Source organism: Heptranchias perlo, chromosome 18, assembly GCF_035084215.1.
Source record: "Heptranchias perlo isolate sHepPer1 chromosome 18, sHepPer1.hap1, whole genome shotgun sequence".
Classification (NCBI taxonomy): domain Eukaryota; kingdom Metazoa; phylum Chordata; class Chondrichthyes; order Hexanchiformes; family Hexanchidae; genus Heptranchias; species Heptranchias perlo.
In genome coordinates this window covers 55,848,242-55,868,549 of record NC_090342.1, presented here as the reverse complement: position 1 = coordinate 55,868,549, position 20,308 = coordinate 55,848,242, and the positions used below count along the sequence as shown (strand labels likewise).

General features: G+C 47.1%; 1 protein-coding gene across 2 annotated transcripts in view; it reads right to left on the bottom strand.

The window, feature by feature from the left end:
* The window catches only part of braf (B-Raf proto-oncogene, serine/threonine kinase), a 108,246-nt gene that overhangs the window by 83,736 nt on the left and 4,202 nt on the right, over positions 1-20,308 (bottom strand). For both annotated transcript variants that reach the window (XM_067999936.1, XM_067999935.1), the window contains exon 2: positions 6,258-6,359. In XM_067999936.1, the coding sequence (XP_067856037.1) occupies positions 6,258-6,359 (102 nt within the window). The remainder of the gene's footprint in view (positions 1-6,257; positions 6,360-20,308) is intronic.

Sequence of the window (20,308 nt, the reverse complement as noted above, 5' to 3'; positions counted from 1 at the left end):
GAACATAAAAATGGACTGTAAAAGCTTCTACAAGTATGTAAAAAGAAAAAGATTAGTGAAGACAAATGTAAGTCCCCTTACAGTCAGAAATGGGAGAATTTATAATGGAGAACAAGGAAATGGCAGAGCAATTAAACAAATACCTTGATTCTGTCTTCACAGAAGAGGACACAAATAACTTCCCAGAAATGCTAGGGAACCAAGGGACTAGTGAGAAGGAGGAATTAAAGGAAATTAGTATTAGTAAAAAAAAGAGCTGGAGAAATTAATGGGACTGAAAGCCGATAAATCCCCAGGGCCTGATAATCTGCATCCCAGAGTACTAAAAGAGGTAACCATGGAAATAGTGGATGCATTAGTTGTCACCTTCCAAAATTCTATAGATTATGGAACAGTTCCTGCAGATTGGAGGGTGGCAAATGTAACCCCACTATTTAAAAAAGGAGGGAGGGGGAAAACAGGGAACTACAGACCGGTTAGCTTAACATCAGTAGTAGGGAAAATGCTACAGTCTGTTATAAAGGATGTGATAACAGGACACTTAGAAAATATCAACAGGATTAGACAAAGTCAACATGGATTTATGAAAGGGAAATAGTGTTTGACAAACCTACTGGAGTTTTTTTGAGGATGTAACTGGTAGAATAGATAAGGGAGAACCAGTGGATGTGATTTATTTCGATTTTCAGAAGGCCTTTGATAAAGTCCCACATAAGAGGTTAGTGTGCAAAATTAAAGCACATGGGATTGGTGGCATGGAATAAAAATTGGTTAACAGGCAGGAAACAGAGAGTAGGAATAAATGGGTCTTTTTCGGGTTGGCAGGCAGTGACTAGTGGGATACCACAAGGATCAGTGCTTGGGTCCCAGCTATTCACAACATATATCAATGATTTGGATCAGGGAACCAAATGTAATATTTCCAAGTTTGCTGACGACACAAAACTAGGTGGGATCATGAATTGTAAGGAGGCTCCAAAGAGGCTTCAAGGCGATTTAGACAAGTTGAGTGAGTGGGCAAATACATGGCAGATGCAGTATAATGTGGATAAATGTGAAGTTATCCACTTTGGAAAGAAAAACAGAAAGACAGAGTATTATTTAAATGGTGATAGATTAGGAAATATTGATCTACAAAGGGACCTGGGTGTCTCTGTACACCAGTCACTGAAAGCAAACATGCAGGTGCAGCAAGCAGTTAGGAAGGCAAATGGTATGTTGGCCTTCATTGCAAGAGGATTTGAGTACAGGAGCAAGGATGTCTTACTGCAGTTATACAGGGCCTTGGTGAGACCACACCTGGAGTATTGTGTGCAGTTTTGGTCTCCTTACCTAAAAGGATATACTTGCCATAGAGGGAGTGCAGCGAAGGTTCACCAGACTGATTTCTGGGATGGCAGGACTGTCGTTTGAGGAGAGATTGGGTCGACTAGGCCTGTATTCACTCGAGTTTAGAAGAGTGAGAGGGGATCTTAATGAAACATATAAAATTCTGACAGGGCTAGACAGACTGGATGCAGGGAGGCTATTTCCCCTGCCTGGGGGGGTCCAGAACGTGGCGTCACAATCTCAGGATACGGGGTAGGACATTTAGGACTGAGATGAAGAGAAATGACTTCACTCAGAGGGTGGTGAACCTGTGGAATTCTCTACCACAGAAGGCTGTGAAGGCCAAGTCACTGAATATATTTAAGAAGGAGCTAGATAGATTTCTAGACACAAAAGGCATCAAGGGGTATGGGGAGTGAGCGGGAATATGGTATTGAGATAGAGGATCAGCCATGATCATATTGAATGGCGGAGCAGGCTCGAAGGGCCGAATGGCCTACTCCTGCTATTTTCTATGTTTCTACGTTTCTTTTAGAGCCTCTGGGCTGTGAAGTGGAGGAGATGCAGGAAGCAGAAAAAAAGACAGGATTTCAGCAGCAAACTGCTGGAAAGTACACGTATGGATGCTAGAGGATAGGACTGAGCTTAGCTGTAATGCCCCCACGGTCAAATTGCCCACCAACATTCATGGTCGAGACCCTCACATTAGGCCTTCAGGGTGGGAAACTGGGTTAAAAAAAAGTTTTAAAAGTTATATGATGCAAAAAAGTAATGTTCTAACATTCAAAGTAATTGTTAGATCAATTCAAAAGAATGCAGCAATGTCACATCACAGGCACCTGTTTACAAGTGAGATCTTCCCTCCAAGCTGTAAAGGAGCACCATGCAATGTCAAGGGGTATTTCCACAGATACGTGCTGCAGTATAAGCAGAGCCACTTAGAACTAGTCCCACTGGGGTCTGGAATTGAGCAGCTGGAGGTATGAATATAAACGGTACACTGGGTAGATGTGGAACAAATTGGGTGTGAACAGTGCAAGACTTCACATCACCTGTGGGTGAAACCATCAGGACCGAGAGAACTGGCTCCTTCTCCATCAGCACCAGATAGAGACATTACAGTGAGGGCCTCAAACCAAGCCCACACACTTCAAACTGATGCAAACAACTGATGTTAAAGTCGCTGCGATTGGACGGCCAATGTCCTTTGTAACCAATCGATTTGGTTCGAAATTTGCACAGTGACCTGTTGATCAGCTTCCTGTCAGAACAGTTAGAGGGAGGGGTAGCGAACATAGGCACATAGGAACAGGAGGAGGCCATTCAGGCCCTCAAGCCTATTCCGCCATTCAATTAAACCATGGCTAATCTGTATCTGTACTCCATCTACCGGCCTAGGTTCCGTAACCCTTAATACCCTCATCTAACAAAAATCCATCAATCTCAGTTTTAAAATTTTCAATTGACCCCCAGCCTTAACAGCTTTTTGGGGGAAGAGAGTTCCAGATTTCCACTCCCCTTTGTGTGAAGAAGTGCTTCCTGACATCACCCCTGAACGGCCTAGCTCTAATTTTAAGGTTATGCCCCATTGTTCTGGACTCCCCCCACCAGAGGAAATAGTTTCTCTCTATCTACCCTATCAAATCCTTTAATCATTTTAAACACCTCAATTAGATCACCTTAATCTTCTATACTCAAGGGAATACAAGCCTAGTCTATGCAACCTGTCCTCATAATTTAACCCATTTAGGTCCTGGTATCATGCTGGTGAATCTGTGCTGCACCCCCTCCAAGGGCAATATATCCTTCCTGAGGTGCAGTGCCCAGAACTGAACACAGTCTCCAGATGGGGTTGAACCAGAGCTTTATATAAATGTAGCATAACTTCCACCCCTTTGCATTTCAGCCTCCTTGAGATGAAGAGGTTTAAGAGGCGCAGGTGAGCAGGCTGTGTGCGGAATGTAACATCAACTTTTACCTCACCTCAATGCTTTATATTAAAAAAATAACTATGGAAGTCTGTTGATCTAACTTGGTCTCTGACAGCGTGGGAATTAGTGCTACATAGTAATGCTGTACAAGGTGACGTGCTGTTCCCACAGTCTATGCACCCAGAGTCAGCGTGCACACATGCACTGTTTCAGGAATCTGGCCCACAAACAGCCTGCGTGGATACTATAAATCCCTCTTGCAAAACAAAAGGACTGTCTTATGTCACTGTGCTTCTGTGGGTCACGGCGAGGTCAGCTCAGCACATTCATTCCTTCATTGGTGAGAGTCTGGAGTCTCTAAACAGCACGCTGCGCAGTGTTCCAGCAACAATCGCAAGCCTGGGAACGGACAGGCAGCCAAGGCTAAGTAAAAGGTAAGTGAAAAACTCATCATTCTGGTACTACCGCCAAAAATCACCAGGCCCACACCCAGTACTGCCAAAAATCACCAGGCTCACACCCAGTACTGCCAATAATCACCAGGCCCACACCCAGTACTGCCAAAAATCACCAGGCTCACACCCAGTACTGCCAATAATCACCAGGCCCACACCCAGTACTGCCAAAAATCAACAGGCCCACACCCAGTACTGCCAAAAATCAACAGGCCCACACCCAGTACCGTCAAAAATCAACAGGCCCACACCCAGTACCACCAAAAATCACCAGGCTCACACCCAGTACCGCCAAAAATCAACAGGCCCACACCCAGTACCACCAAAAATCAACAGGCCCACACCCAGTACCGCCAAAAATCAACAGGCCCACACCCAGTACCACCAAAAATCACCAGGCTCACACCCAGTACCGCCAAAAATCAACAGGCCCACACCCAGTACCACCAAAAATCAACAGGCCCACACCCAGTACCGCCAAAAATCAACAGGCCCACACCCAGTACCGCCAAAAATCAACAGGCCCACACCCAGTACCGCCAAAAATCAACAGGCCCACACCCAGTACCGCCAAAAATCAACAGGCCCACACCCAGTACCACCAAAAATCACCAGGCTCACACCCAGTACCGCCAAAAATCAACAGGCCCACACCCAGTACCGCCAAAAATCAACAGGCCCACACCCAGTACCGCCAAAAATCAACAGGCCCACACCCAGTACCGCCAAAAATCAACAGGCCCACACCCAGTACCGCCAAAAATCAACAGGCCCACACCCAGTACCACCAAAAATCACCAGGCTCACACCCAGTACCGCCAAAAATCAACAGGCCCACACCCAGTACCGCCAAAAATCAACAGGCCCACACCCAGTACCGCCAAAAATCAACAGGCCCACACCCAGTACCGCCAAAAATCAACAGGCCCACACCCAGTACCGCCAAAAATCAACAGGCCCACACCCAGTACCGCCAAAAATCAACAGGCCCACACCCAGTACCGCCAAAAATCAACAGGCCCACACCCAGTACCACCAAAAATCACCAGGCTCACACCCAGTACCGCCAAAAATCAACAGGCCCACACCCAGTACCGCCAAAAATCAACAGGCCCACACCCAGTACCGCCAAAAATCAACAGGCTCACACCCAGTACCGCAAAAAATCAACAGGCCCACACCCAGTACCGCAAAAAATCAACAGGCTCACACCCAGTACCAGCTCCCACAGGGCTGGAGAGACCTCCCTCCTCAGAACTTGTCCTCTTCTCTCTGTTTGTTACAGGCCAACAGTTCCACTGCCATTGGCAGCCCTCTGGCCCAGGGGCCATTATTCCTGCATGGTCCCAGATGATAACAGCAACATGCCATTATGCAGCATTCCTCAGAGAAAATAGGCTGATACTAAGCAAAAGGTGAAGGAAAGGGGTGGGGAGGGACAGACTAAAGATACAGTACAGTCGACCAGATTGGTCTATATGGAGATTTTTGAAGGCGGGAGGGTCAACTCTTTTGAGAGAGTGTGTGGCAGAAGGTAGGGACGTAATGGGTGGAAAGTCGGCCTCTGATGGTGGTGAAGGGGCCAGGGGGCAAATAGCAATCCGGTGTCAGAAGAAGAGGGAGGGGACTGGGGCAAACAGCTGGAGAGAGACATCTGAACATGGACGAATTTAAAATAAACACCAGGATTTGAACTCAGTTCACTGGGGCACAGGAGGCCAACGGAGCTGTGCGAGGACAAAGGTGATGTGTATGCAGAGCGGAACTCCAATCCCGCAGTCCTGAGATAGCTGAAGTCTAAGGGGCAGAAGCAGAGAGATCGGTGAAAGAAGCGATCGGGAAATCGCTCGCATGAGGCGATGAACGCAGGGATAAGCAAGGAATCTTCTGGTAGTGGAACAAACCGGGCTGAGGAAATCTCAGATGAGGGTTGAATATATAGCCACCTAAGTAAGATGCCAGAGAGCTGGCTGGCACCATACCCCTAGCAAGTGTCAGCATCTTCAAGAGAGGAAAGAGAAAAAGGAATTGAGTGGGGGGGGGGGGGGGGGGGCGGGGGGGAGGAGTAGCTTCACCACCTGAATTGGTGATGTAGAACTCACTAATCCACAGAACAAAAAAAACCTAAACCCAAACCACCCTCAAAAGGAAAACATCTACACCATGAGCTTCCTCCTCAATCCCCCCCCCCCACAACTTCTCAGTGAATAGCAACCTGATTGGTATATCTGCCACACAATCTGAATATGTCTGTATGCTAACAACTTTCCTGAGCACACACCTTCTGTCCACAAACCTTACTTCTTCTGGTCACAATCTGTGGTCTTGCTGGTGCGCATTCAGTTTTGCCCTATCAGCTGTCAAGATGGTAGCTGCAGGCTGTGGCCACCAGGTAGCTCCATGGAGCAAGGTTCGACCACTTGACCTTTCTCCCAACTCGGTCACCATTTTGCATACGTAAAAAGAAAATCCATTCAACCACCAACTGTGGGCAACACCACAGGAAATTTCCTAGGGTATTTCAGTAATCGTGTACACTCACCTCCAGGTAGATAGAGGGTGGGTTATGGTCCCCCCCAAACTTGTCCAACAAGGCTTCAATATGCTCCTGAGTTAGTTTGATCATCTGCTTGATATTCCAAACCTAATGAAAGAGAAAACGTGAAGCATGTTAACTCAAACCAAGAGAGGCTTTACAAAAGATTGAGTGAGGAGAGGTGGGGGGGGGGGGGGGGGGAGAGAATAGTCGAAGGACGAAGTTTCATTTGTCACAGCCCAACCATCACCTGGGGATACAAGCTTCTCATTTACACTTGCGCAAGAGCTTAAATTCTTTGAATCAACACTACCGCTCATTGGAACACTCAGAAGGTGAAGTTCATACTTTATACTCTATCTCTATAACATCTTCCAGCCCCTACAATCCTCCAAGATCTCTGCGATCCTCCAATTCTGGCCTCTTGCGCATCCCCAATTTTCATCGCCCTACCATCGGCGGCCGTGCCTTCAGCTGCCCGGTCCCTAAGTTCTGGAAATCCCTCCCTAAACCTCTCTACCTCCTCTAAGACGCTCCTTAAAACCTACCTTGTTGACCAAGCTTTTGGTCACCTGTCCTAATATTTCCTTGTGTGGCTCATTGTCAAATTTTGTTTGATAACGCTCCTGTGAAGCCCCTTGGAACATTTTACTACATTAAAGGAGTTATATAAATACAAGTTGTCGTCGTCGTTGCAGTAAACTAAGAGTTCAAGTATTTGCATTTTGAAGTTATTTGTTACGTGCATTCACTCTCATCTGCAAAAGAACAGCAATCTGGCCTTCTGCCATTTAAAACTCAATGCGAAAAGTCCCCTGGAATCCAAGTATTATTGATGTACAAATTTTCAACCCCAACAGCTAGACTTCAAATAAGTAGTTAGAACGTTTCCCTGTGGAATACCATAGGGCATTCTGCCAACAGACCGCAGAGAAGCCTTTAGATACCAGACTAGTCTTAACATTGACGTATCTTATCACCTCGCCAGCTTCTCTCAGGAGGCCAGTACTGTACATCCACAGGAACATCCCTGTAGGAACCCCTTGGGTCACCTTGCCAGAACAGACATTCAAATGCTCAGCCAAGCTTAGGAAATCCAGATACAAAGCAACATCTTGGGCAATACAGCTCACAACTTTCTACTAGGGGCCAGAGAGTCAATATACTTCTCATATAAGCCAGAAAAAAACATTGCTAGATTAGCAACTGAAGAATCCGTGATGGAACGTGTCACACATACATCCCAGAGAGCACTGTCAGGATCTCATCACATCAGGTGTGAACAGGCAAACTTCACTTCCATCCACTACCAGTGGAAAAGGGTGGAAGTTATGCTACAGTTAGACAGTATAAAGCTTTGGTTAGATCCCATCTGGAGTACTGCATTCAGTTCTGGGCACCATACTCCAGGAAGGATATATTGGCCTTGAAGGGGGTGCAGCGCAGATTCACCAAAATGACAACGGGGCTTAGAGGGTTAAGTTATGAGGACAGGTTGTACAGGCTCAGCTTGTATTCCCTTCAGCATAGAAGATTTAGAGGTGATCTAATTGAGGCGTTTAAGATGATTAAAGGATTTGATAGGGTGGATAGAGAGAAACTATTTCCTCTGATGGGGGAGTTCAGAACAAGGGGGCATAAACTTAAAATCTGAGTTAGGCCGTTCAGGGGTTATGTTAGGAATTACTACTTCACACAAAGGGGAGTGCAAATCTGGAAAACTCTCCCCTAAAAAGCTGTTCTTCAGGTGTCAGCCTAGACAGCAAGTGCGGCCAACCACAATTCACCCATAGTGGGAGCCATAGCCACACTCCATCCTACCCTCACCCAATGTCCCTATACACATACTTTCAAGCAGGGTTCACAAGATAAAAATCAGGAGCAGAAGCCCTTGTTAAGTTTCCCCCCATCCCTAGACCAGAGATTGTAGATCCCCAATTGCAGCAAGGTTGAGACTGAGACTGAAACTTGGTCGGACCAGGAATAGAAACTGGTCCTACCTAGGGTGTATGGCTTAGTGCTACGCCTATCGCCCCAAGCAGGTTATGAAAGAACCTTGCATCCATTGCCCTTTCTGATTAAAAAAAAAAGTCCTTTCACAATCTCCAAATCGCCGCCTGAGCTCCCTGGATGGCTTTGTGGGGAAATGACCACCTGGCGTGGGGAAGTGGCCATCTCTGGTCTGTGCTAAGCCAGCTGATCGTTGTTAGATGATAACTTCTCTCAGGACCCATGGGTTGGAGACAATGTGCCAATAAGTCATTGCTTTCAGGAGAGGTGAAAATTGGGAGCAGGGAGGGAACGAACGGAAAGACGATGCCTACCAAAGCATTCGGGACTTCAGATTTTTAGTACTTTCAATTGTTGACCTCATCAGGATACCCAGCATAAAAAGATTACCAGGTCAGATGGTGTCACAAAACAGAATCGAGTTCAATAGAAATGCAGACAAGAAAACACGTGCTTCACCTGGACTGGTTAATTCAGACACCCGACACTGATACACTCAATCCATTTGTTAATCCAACAAGTGAGTCTTGCTTGCTCATCAGCTTAGTCCTTGCTGGCCTCGGCTGGTTCACCAAACTCACCTCCTCCTCTCCCCGCCCAGTGCTTTAAGCTTAGGATCCTCGCTCTCATCTTAAAATCCCTCCGTAGCCTCATCCCATCCTACCTCCACACACTCCCGCATGTAATAAGCTGGATATCCCGGTGGTGAAGGATAGAATACCACAGCCTGCTCTTCAGTTGCTTCCAAGCCTTTATTCCCAGAGATCCACAATATACACACCACACCCTAGATCAGCTCTCTTATATATGGGTACGAGAGCCCCAGTTGATACACACCACCTGAATAGCAGCCCTATATCTCCCCTTTTCCCCCCTGCCCAAAACACTCTGTTCCTCGTCCATCTTTCACTCCTCCTTGGCCCACCAGAGCCTTTAGCTTCCTTGGTCCTGCTCCCTGAAATATACTCCCTGCTATATAAATGCAAGTTTTTGTTGTTGAATTCCCTCCCTTACCCCCTCTGCACCTCTCTTTCCCTCATTTATAGACATCCTCGAATTTAATCTCTGACCAAGCTTGTGGTCCTTCCTCCTAATCCCTGCTTTTCCAGACACCGTGTCCGTCTCCCATATGCCTCTGTGAAGCACCTGGAAGGATTTCCGTGTTAAAGGCGCTGTAGAAATGGGAGCTTTCGTCAGCATTCTACACAAATCCTGAGCAGCACTTTTCTTCATTGAGGGAGCCAGGTGAAGGCCGAGACGCAGGCTGTAGGATGGGACCAAGATTGAACAGAGCATTATGGAGATTCGACAAATTAGGAAGTAGTGATTATATTGGGCTAGGGTGAGTTTTAAAAGCCTCTGGATTGAATGGAAAGACTCTACAGAAACAATGCTGGAAGCAGAATCTGTAATAGCTTTGAAAGGGGAGACAAATACCTAAAAAAGAAAAATTTATAAAGGGTTTGGTGAAAGGGCAGGGGAACGGGACCATGTAGATAGTAGAGAGAGGGCACAGGAGCAATGGACCGAATGGGGAAAGGGCAGGGGAACGGGACTGAGGGGAGAGCTCTTTCAGAGAGAGGGCAGAGAAGCGATGGGATAAATGACCACCCTCTGTGCTGTAAAGTTCTGTGACCGGGGAGGTAAGGAGTTCCACAATTTTCAGGTGCTAAGTATGAGTTAAGAGTGAGACACGGTTCAACGGTGAGCACGCAGGGGGAAGGATGAGCTATTTGCATCTTAGATGGAACAAGAGAAACTTTAAAGGAGCACTGACATAGTAGTATAGACACAATAGAGATAAGAAAGGATGTTCTAGAGTGAGAGATGAGAGGGGGTGGGGACCAGCTCCTTCTTAGTGAATGAGGTATTAGAGGAGCCTTCCGGATTTGATCAGAATTCAAGTCTGGGACTGGTCAAACATGCTACTGCCAAATGAAAAGTTTAAGCATGTTTTTGGGTAACATTCAATGCCTCTCCTGGGTTTAGAATAATGGAGCTCTGTAGGACCTGGACTATTGCACATCAACATCTGCAGGTTATGCCAAGTCTTTTCAGGTGATCCCAATGGCTTTACTTCAACTGCTTTTCATAAAGACAATCAGCACCCATCATAAGGGACTACAGTTAAATGTAAATAAAACTGTCAATTGAAGGCTTCCAGCTACACAACTACTGGAGCCAGCACCTTGCTTTTATTGGCAGAGAACGCACTGTCATTTTCTTCGACAGCACTTCCCAAAGCAATGACCTTTACCACCTAGAAGGACAAGGGCAACAGGCACATGGGAACAACATCACCTGCACGTTCCCCTCCAAGTCACACACCATCCCGACTTGGAAATATATCGCCGTTCCTTCATCATCGCTGGGTCAAAATCCTGGAACTCCCTTCCTAACAGCAATGTGGGAGAACCTTCACCACACGGACTGCAGCGGTTCAAGAAGGCGGCCCCACCACCAAGGGCAACTAGGGATGGGCAATAAATGCTGGCCTTGCCAGGGACGCCCAAATCCCAAGAATGAATTTTAAAAATTGCACTCCAACACTTGGCACCGCAGTGACTGTACGTGGGTCTGCTGCACATCACTTGGACCAGCGGTGGGGGCTTCTCAAGAATCACGAATTCCCCCACCAGTTATATGGGTAAATGCAGCTGCTGGCGAACTCCAGGCCAATCGTTCTCGCCGGAGACTTCAACTGCATCATTGAAGCGGCTGGACGATCCAGCAGGGGCGGCGGAATACTGGACACTACGTCCAAACTCCTGATGGAGGCGGTGAAAGATGCAAAGCTTCGCGCCGACTTCAGCAACCCTGCAGACTGAGCGCCACAGAGATACACCTGGTCCAGGCCAGACGGGTCCGTCCGTTCCAGGATAGACTTCCTCTTTATGTCCCCAACTCACAGTCTCAGGATACGGGATAGGACATTTAGGACTGAGATGAGGAGACATTTCTTCACTCAGAGGGTGGTGAACCTGTGGAATTCTCTACCACAGAAGGCTGTGGAGGCCAAGTCACTGAATATATTTAAGAAGGAGCTGGATAGATTTCTAGACACAAAAGGCATCAAGGGGTATGGGGAGAGAGCGAGAATATGGTATTGAGGTAGAGGATCAGCCATGATTATATTGAATGGCGGAGCAGGCTCAAAGGGCCGAATGGCCTATGCCTGCTCCTATTTTCTATGTAACTCTCATGGTAAGATACACCGACGTCCAGCCGGTGTTCTTCTCTGACTACTGTCTCCTACTCGCTGACTGTAAATCGCAGGAGGACCACAGGGCGGGCAGGGGGATATGGAAGCTGAGCATGAGACCGTTGACTCCGGAGAACATTGAGGAACTAAAGAGGGATTACCCAGGTTGGAGGACCATAAAGCCCCTCTGCGACTCCACGGTGCACTGGTGGGAAGCGATCAAGGCCAACATCAACATCCTCAAAGGTGTTCAGAAGTGGCTGGGGGTGGGGGGGGGGGGGGGGTGGGGGAAGAGAGAGAGAGAGAGAGAGAGAGAGAGAGAGAGAGAGAGAGAGAGAGAGAAAGAAAAAAGTGTCACAGCTCCAGAAAAGCATGCAGGATCTACTCCAGCTGCAGTCGATGGGGGTCGACGTCAGGGGACTCAGAGGTGAAGGGCCAGCAAGCCTCGCTCTTCGCCTCCGAGATCGTAAAGATCATCTTCCGGTCCAGAGTCCACTTCGTGGAGCAGGGCGAGAAGTGCTCGCGCTTCTTCTTCCAGAAGCTGCACAGAGAGACCTCTGATCAGCGGCCTGAAGGAGGAGGACGGCTCGGTGACGTCCTCGCAGGCTGACATACTGAGGATCAGCAAATCCTTTTATGCCGGGCTGTACGACGTGAAGCCCACAGACAGCACCACCGCCCAGTCCATCCTGTCCTCTATCATGCGAACGGGAGAGTATGGATTGGCCGCTGACCTTGGACGAGCTGACAAAGGCTGTCCAGTCCTTCGAGAAGAGTAGAACTCTCGGAAGTGATGTCTTACCGTTCGAGTTGTACTCGGCTCTGTGGGACTGGATAGGCCCAGACCTACTGGAAGCGGCAGAGTCCATGAGGAAAGGCTTTATCACCCTCATCTACAAGAGGAAAGGGGAGAGGGAAGAAATCAACGACCCATTTCCTTGCTAAATGTCGACGACAAGATTCTGTCTAAGGCCATCGACAACAAGCTCAAGTCTACTCTGGAGCGGCAGATCCACCCGGACCAGACCTGTACTGTACCCGGCAGGAAGATCTGATAGCCTTGCGCTCCTCAAGGATATGATCGCCTACGTGCAGGACAGGGGGGTGAACACCTGCCTCATCAACCTGGACTAGGAGAAGGCCTTCAACAGAATATCCCACATGCTCTCCAAAATGGGTTTTGAGGAGGGAATCCGCAATTGGATCAGACTGCTGTAGTCCTAATCAACGAGCGGGAGTCAGAGAGCTTTCCGATCAGATCTGGAGTCAGCATTCTACACAAATCCTGACTCTTTCGAGCTGGCCTCGGGGGCCAGAGAGAACCGAAGTAAGTGTGAGGCATGTTCCTTGGCAGGTGGGAGACCTGGTCCTTCATCCCTTCAATGTCAGGTCCAACTACCTGAAGGTATGGGGATCTAGTACGGGGGGGCCCCTGTCCTGCATGAAGAACTGGGAGCAGCGAGTCACCAAGGCTAAACAGAAGCTTGCTATGTAGGTGGGGCGATCCCTCTCCATAACCAGCAGGAACCTGGTGATAAGGTGTGAGGTACTCGCGGTGTTGCTCTACGTGGCCAGGGTCTGGCCCATTCCCCGCAACTCCGCCGTCACAGTCACCCGAGCTATCTTCCACTTTGTCTGGAGGTCTAAGGTAGAACGCATTCGCAGAGCACCATGTACAAGACCACAAAAGGGGGAAAGAGCGTCCCCAATGCCTGATGGCCACCTTTGTGTGTGGCTGCCTCAGGATATGTGTAGAGTCCCAGTACGCAAACACCAAGTGTCACTACGTGCTGTGTTTCTATCTGTCCAACACAGTGAGAAGGCTGGGTCTGGCCATGCTGGCCAAGCAGGCGCAGGATGTCCTGTCCAGCTGGATTGCTCCCCCCCACACATGTCCCAGGTGGAGAAGTTCCTGAGGAGGAACCCCTTTGACTACAAGGCCGTCAGACAGTGGTTGACATGAAACGTTCTGAGAGTCCTGCAAGGTAAGGAAAGGGTGGGGTCGATCGGACGGTTGATGCCATTTGTCAGAACGTCTCGTCCCCAAAACTGACAAACAGGCACCAGGATATAGCCTGGATGGTGATGAGAAACGCCCTCCCAGTGTGGTCCTTCCAACAAACTCGGACCCTCAGCGCCGCCGCGAGCTGCCCTCGAGGCTGTAGCGGGGAGGAGACAGTCTTCCACCTCCTGATGGGCTGCCCCTTTGCGCAGATGATGTGGAGAGAGATGCGCTGGTATCTGTCCCGGTTCATCTCAAACAGTTCGGTAACACAGGAAGCTGTGCTCTACGGACTGTTTCCCGGGACGCACACTGAGACATACAACCTGCCGCTGGAAGACCATCAACTCGGTGAAGGAGGCCCTTTGGTCTGCCCGAAACCTGCTGGTCTTCCAGCTGAAGGAGTGTCCATGACCGAGTGTTGCCGACTGGCACACGCCAAGGTCCAGGAGTACGTGCTGCGGGACGCAGTGAGGTGAGGTGCAGCTTACCCAAAGGCTCTATGGGGAAAGGCCAACGTGTAAGGCCACCCCACCTTGTACTGTACACCACGAGTCATAAGAAATACTGTGTTCGAATTGTAATAATGAGATTGCTTTGTGTACGATCTGTAATGTATTGGTTGAATTGTACTGGTTTGGAATGGTGATATTTACATTTGAACTGTGCATCTCTTTAAATTCTATGAAATAAAGTATATTTTGAAATTTAAAAAAGCCCCAACTAAGCCAGATAGCCCGCAGTTTATGGCAGCGACCTAAAACAATGGCTTTGGTCTTCCCCGCATTCAACTGGAGGAAAGTTGGACTCATCCATGACTTGATGTCAGACTGGCACAGAGGTGGTCTTAGGGTCTAGAGAGTGGCGGAGAGGTAGAGCTGGGCGTTATCAGCACGTATGGAAAGTGACACAGGAACAGGAGTGTTCAGCCCCTCAAGCCTGTTCCACCATTCAATTAGATCATGGCTGATCTGTATATTAACTCCATCTTCCCGCCTTAGTTCCGTAACCTTTAACACCCTTGCCTAACAAAAATCTATCAATCTCAGTTTTGAAATTTTCATTTGACCCCCAGCCTCAACAGCTTTCTGGGGGGAGAAAAAACAAAGAGTTCCACCACCGTGTGAAAAAGTGCTTTCTGACATCACCCACATGGGAACAACACCACCTGCACGTTCCCCTCCAAGTCACACACCATCCCGACTTGGAAATATATCGCCGTTCCTTCATCGTCACTGGGTCAAAATCCTGGAACTCCCTTCCTAACAGCAATGTGGGAGAACCTTCACCACACGGACTGCAGCGGTTCAAGAAGGCGGCTCACCACCACCTTCTCAAGGGCAATTAGGGATGGGCAATAAATGCTGGCCTTGCCAACGATGCCCACATCCCATGAATAAATTTTTTAAAAACCCTGAATGGCCTAGCTCTAATTTTAAGGTGCTGTCCCCCTTAGGAACATAGAAACAAGAGTAGGCCATTCAGCCCCTCGTGCCTGCTCCGCCATTTGATAAGATCACGGCTGATCTGTGATCTAACTCCATATACCTGCCTTTGGCCCATATCCCTTAGTACCTTTGGTTGCCAAAAAGCTATCTATCTCAGATTTAAATTTAGCAATTGAGCTAGTATCAATTGCCGTTTGCGGAAGAGAGTTCCAAACTTCTACCACCCTTTGTGTGTAGAAATGTTTTCTAATCTTGCTCCTGAAAAGTCTGGCTCTAATTTTTAGACTGTGCCCCCTACTCCTAGAATCCCCAACCAGCGGAAATAGTTTCTCTCTATCCACCCTATCCGTTCCCCTTAATATCTTATAAACTTCGATCAGATCACCCCTTAACCTTCGAAACTCTAGAGAATACAACCCCAATTTGTGTAATCTCTCCTCGTAACTTAACCCTTGAAGTCCGGGTATCATTCTAGTAAACCTACGCTGCACTCCCTCCAAGGCCAATATGTCCTTCCGAGGGTGCGGTGCCCAGAACTGCTCTCAGTACTCCAGGTGCGGTCTAACCAGGGTTTTGTATAGCTGCAGCATAACTTCTGCCCCCTTGTACTCTAGTCCTCTTGATATAAAGGCCAGCATTCCATTTGCCTTCTTGATTATTTTCTACACTTGTTCATGACACTTCAATGATCTATGTACCTGAACCTCTAAGTCCCTTTGGACAGCCACTGTTTTTAACTTTTTACCATTTAGAAAGTACCCTGTTCTATCCTTTTTTGATCCAAAGTGGATAACCTCACATTTGTCTACATTGAATTCCATTTGCCACAGTTTTGCCCATTCACCTAATCTATCAATATCGCTTTGTAATTTTATGTTTTCATCTACACTGCTTACAATGCCACCAATCTTTGTGTCATTGGCAAACTTAGATATGAGACTTTATATGCCTTCATCTAAGTCGTGAATGTTGTTCTGGACTCTCCCACCAAAGGAAGTAGTTTCTCTCTATCTATCCTATTAACTCCTTTAATCATTTTAAACACCTCAATTAGATCACCCCTTAATCTTCTATATTCAAGGGAATACAAGCCATGTCCATGCAACTTGTCCTCATAATTTATCCCTTTTAGCCCAAAGGGACAGCCATTAGCAGTTGGATGGGGTCATGACGCCCACAATCACTTGAGGTCGGCTATTTTGATAGAGTAGATAGAGGGAAACTATTTTCTCTGGTGGGGAAATCCAGTACTAGGGGGCAGAACCTTAAAATTAGAGCTCAGCCGTTCAGGAGTGAAACCAGGAAGCACTTTTTCAAACAAAGGATAGTGAAAATCTGCAACTCTCTCCCCTCAAAAAACTGGATGCTGGGACAATTGGAGCTTTCATGACCGAGACGGACAGATTTGTGTTGGGTAAGGGTATCGAGGGATGTGGATCAAATGTGGGTAATTGCGGTTTAAGTACAGAACAGCCATAATCTAATTGACCGAGGGGAGGAATGGCTTACTCCTGTTCTATGTTCCTCCCCATACAAATTAACACATCTCCTGCAAGATCTGTTAACACACCATACACCATAGAATCATAGAATCATAAAATCTTACAAGACAGGAGGCCATTCAGCTGGTTGTGCCCATGTCCCACAACTCAGTTTTTTCCCCATAACCCTGCAAATTAGTCCTCCAAGTACCACATGGGAATACGATGTTGTGGCAGTAACGGAGTCCTGGCTCAAAAAAGGGCAGGATTGGGTACTAAATATTCCTGGATACAAGTTGTTCAAGGGAGGAAAGATAGGAAAGGGGTGGCAGTATATTGCAGTGCTGGAGAGAGAGGATGTCCTGGAGGCGTGAAGGACAGAATCTATTTGGTTAGAGTTAAGAAACAATAGAGGTGCCATTACACTACTGGGAGTATTCTTTAAGCCACCAACTAGTGGGAAGGAGATAGAGGAGCAAATTTGCAGGAAATTACAGAGGTGCAAAAGCCATAGAGTAGTGATAATGGGGGAATTTCAACTATCCTAATATAGACTAAGGGGCAAAGAAGGAGACGAATTTTTGAAATGTGTTCGGGATAACTTTCTCGACCTGTACATTTCCGGCCCAACGAGGAAGGAAGCATTGCTGGATTTAGTTCTAAGGAATGAGACAGGCCAAGTGGAGCAAGTGTCAGTGGGAGAGCATTTAGGGAGCAGTGATCATAGTATCATAAGGTTTAGAATAGCTATGGAAAAGGACTCTGACCATTCTAAAGTAAAAATACTCCATTGGAGGAGGGCCAATTTCAGTGGGATGAGAACAGATCTGTCCCGGGTAAATTGGAATCGGAGATTGGCAGGCAAAACTGTAATTGAACAATGGGCGACCTTTAAAGAGGAGATGATTTGGGTACAGACAAGGTACATTCCAACGAGGGAGAAAGGTAGAGCAACTAAAGCCAGAACTCCCTGGATGACAAAGGAGATAGAGAGTAAGATGAAGCGGAAAAAAGCGGCATATGACAGGTGACAGGTTGATAATACAAGTGAGAACCAGGCAGAATATAGAAGGTTCAGAGGGGAAGTGAAAAAGGAAATAAGAGGGGCAAAGAGAGAGTATGAGAATAGACTGGCCGACAACATAAAAGGGAATCCAAAAGTCTTCTACAGTCACGTTAACAGTAAATGTGTAGTAAGAGGAGGGGTGGGGCCGATTAGGGACCATAACGGAGATCTACTCACGGAGGCAGAGGGGATGGCTGAGGTATTAAATGAGTATTTTGCATCAGTCTTTACCGAGGAAGAAGATGCTGCCAGAGTCTCAGTAAAGGAAGATATAGTTAAGATACTGGATGGGCTAAAAATTGAGAAAGAAAAGGTACTAGAAAGGCTAGCTGTACTTAAAATAGATAAGTCACCCGGTCCGGATGGAATGCATCCTCGGATGCTGAGGGAAATAAGGGTGGAAATTGCGGAGGTACTGGCCATAATCTTCCAAACATCCTTAGATATGGGGGTGGTGCCAGAGGACTGGAGAATTGCATATGTTACACCCTTGTTTAAAAAAGGGTGTAAAGATAAACCCAGCAACTATAGGCTGGTCAGTTTAACCTCGGTGGTGGGGAAACTTTTAGAAATGATAATCTGGGACAGAATCAACAGTCACTTGGACGAGTGTGGATTGATTAGGGAAAGCCAGCACGGATTTGTTAAAGGCAAATCGTGTTTAACCAACTTGATAGAGTTTTTTGATGAGGTAACAGAAAGGGTTGATGAGGGCAATGCAGTTGATGTGGTGTATATGGATTTTCAAAAAGTGTTTGATAAAGTGCCACATGGTAGGCTTGCTATTAAGATTGTGGCCCATGGAATAAAGGGGGCTAAATGACAGAAAACAGAGAGTAGTGGTGAATGGTTGTTTCTCGGACTGGAGGGAGGTGTCCAGTGATGTTCCCCAGGGGTTGGTGCTGGGACCACTGCTTTTCTTGATATATATTAATGACTTGGACTTAGGTGTACAGGGCACAATTTCAAAATTTGCAGATGACACAAAACTTGGAAGGGTAGTGAACAGTGAGGAGGATAGCGATAGACTTCAAGAGGATATAGGCACTCTGGTGGCATGGGCAGACATGCGGCAGATGAAGAAGTTTAACGCGGAAAAATGCGAGGTGATGCATTTCGGTAGGAAAAATGTGGAGAGGCAATATAAACTAGAGGGCACAATTCTAAAAGGGGGAGAGGAACATCGGGATCTGGGGGTATATGTGCATAAATCGTTGAAGGTGGCAGGGCAGGTTGAGAAAGCAGTTAAAAAAGCATCCTTGGTTCTGGGCTTTATAAATAGAGGCATGGAGTACAAAAGCAAGGAAGTCGCGATGAACCTTTATAAAACACTGGTTCGGCCACAAGTGGAGTATTGTGTCCAGTTCTGGGCACTGCACTTTGGGAAGGATGTGAAGGCCTTAGAGAGGGTGCAGAGGAGATTTACTAGAATGATTCCAGGGATGAGGGACTGAAGAAGCTGGGTTTGATCTCCTTGGAAGAAAGACGGTTGCGAGGAGATTTGACGGAGGTGTTCAAAATCACGAAGAGTCTAGACAATGTAGATAGAAAGAAACTGTTCCCATTGGCGGAAGGGTCAAGAACCAGAGGGCAAAGATTTAAGGTGATTGGCAAAAGAACCAAAGGTGATATGAGGAAAAACTTTTTTTTACACAGCGAGTGGTTAGGATCTGGAATGCACTGCCCGAGGTGGTGGTGGAGGCAGATTCAATCATGGCCTTCAAAAGGGAACAGGATCAGTACTTGAAACGAAAAAATGTGCAGGGCTATGGGGATAGGGCGTGGGCATGGAACTAGCTGGATTGCTCTTGCATAGAGCCAGCGTGGACTGAATGGGCCGAATGGCCTTCTTCCGTGCTGTAACCTTCTACGATTCTATAAGTACATGTCCAATTGACTTTTGAAAGTTCCTAAGAAATCCGCCTCTACCACCCTTTCAGGGCGTGTGTGAAAAAAATTCTCCTAATTTCCCCATTAGTTCTTTTGTCGATTATTTAAAAATCTATGACCTCTGGTTACTGACCCACCTGCCAGAGGAGACAGAGCAAGTAGGGAGAAACTATCAAAACCCCTCATAATTTTGAATACCTCTACTAGGTCTCCCGTTAGCCTCTGCTCTAAGGAGGACAATCACATTTTCTCCAATCTCTCCACATAAACCAAGTCCCTCATCCCTGGTATCATCCTGGTAAACCTCTTCTGCACCCTCTCCAAGGCCTTGACATCCTTCCTAAAGTGTGGTGCCCAGAACTGTACACAGTACTCCAGCTGAGGCCTAACCAGTGATCCGCAAAGGTTTATCTTCATCTCTTAGCAGCATTTTATTCTTAATCTAAGGGAAGAATACAAATTATTACTGTAGTTTCAAGGATCCTAGACTTTAAAGCTACCTCCCTTCAGGTTTTGAACACACTTCATCACTTCTGTGATTATAATTAGTGTTGTCAGATTCAGCAGACCGCTCACCGAGCTCACCAACATTCATGGCCAAGATCCGTCTACAACAACAATTACTTGCATTTATATAGCACCTTTAACGTAGTAAAACATCCAAAGGCACTTCACAGGAGCGATTATCAGACAAAATTCAACACCAAGCCACATCGAGATATTAGGACAGGTAACCAGAGATTTTAAGCAGTGTTTTAAAGCAGAGAGAGGTAAAGAGGTGGAGAGGTTTAGGGAGGGAATTCCAGAGCTTAGGGCCTAGGCAGCTGAAGACCACCAATGGTGGAGCAATTAAAATCGGGGATACGCAAGAGGCCAGGATTGGAGGAGAGCAGAGATCTCGGAGGGTTGTAGGGCTGGAGGAGATTACAGAGATAGGGAGGGGCGAGGCCATGAGGTG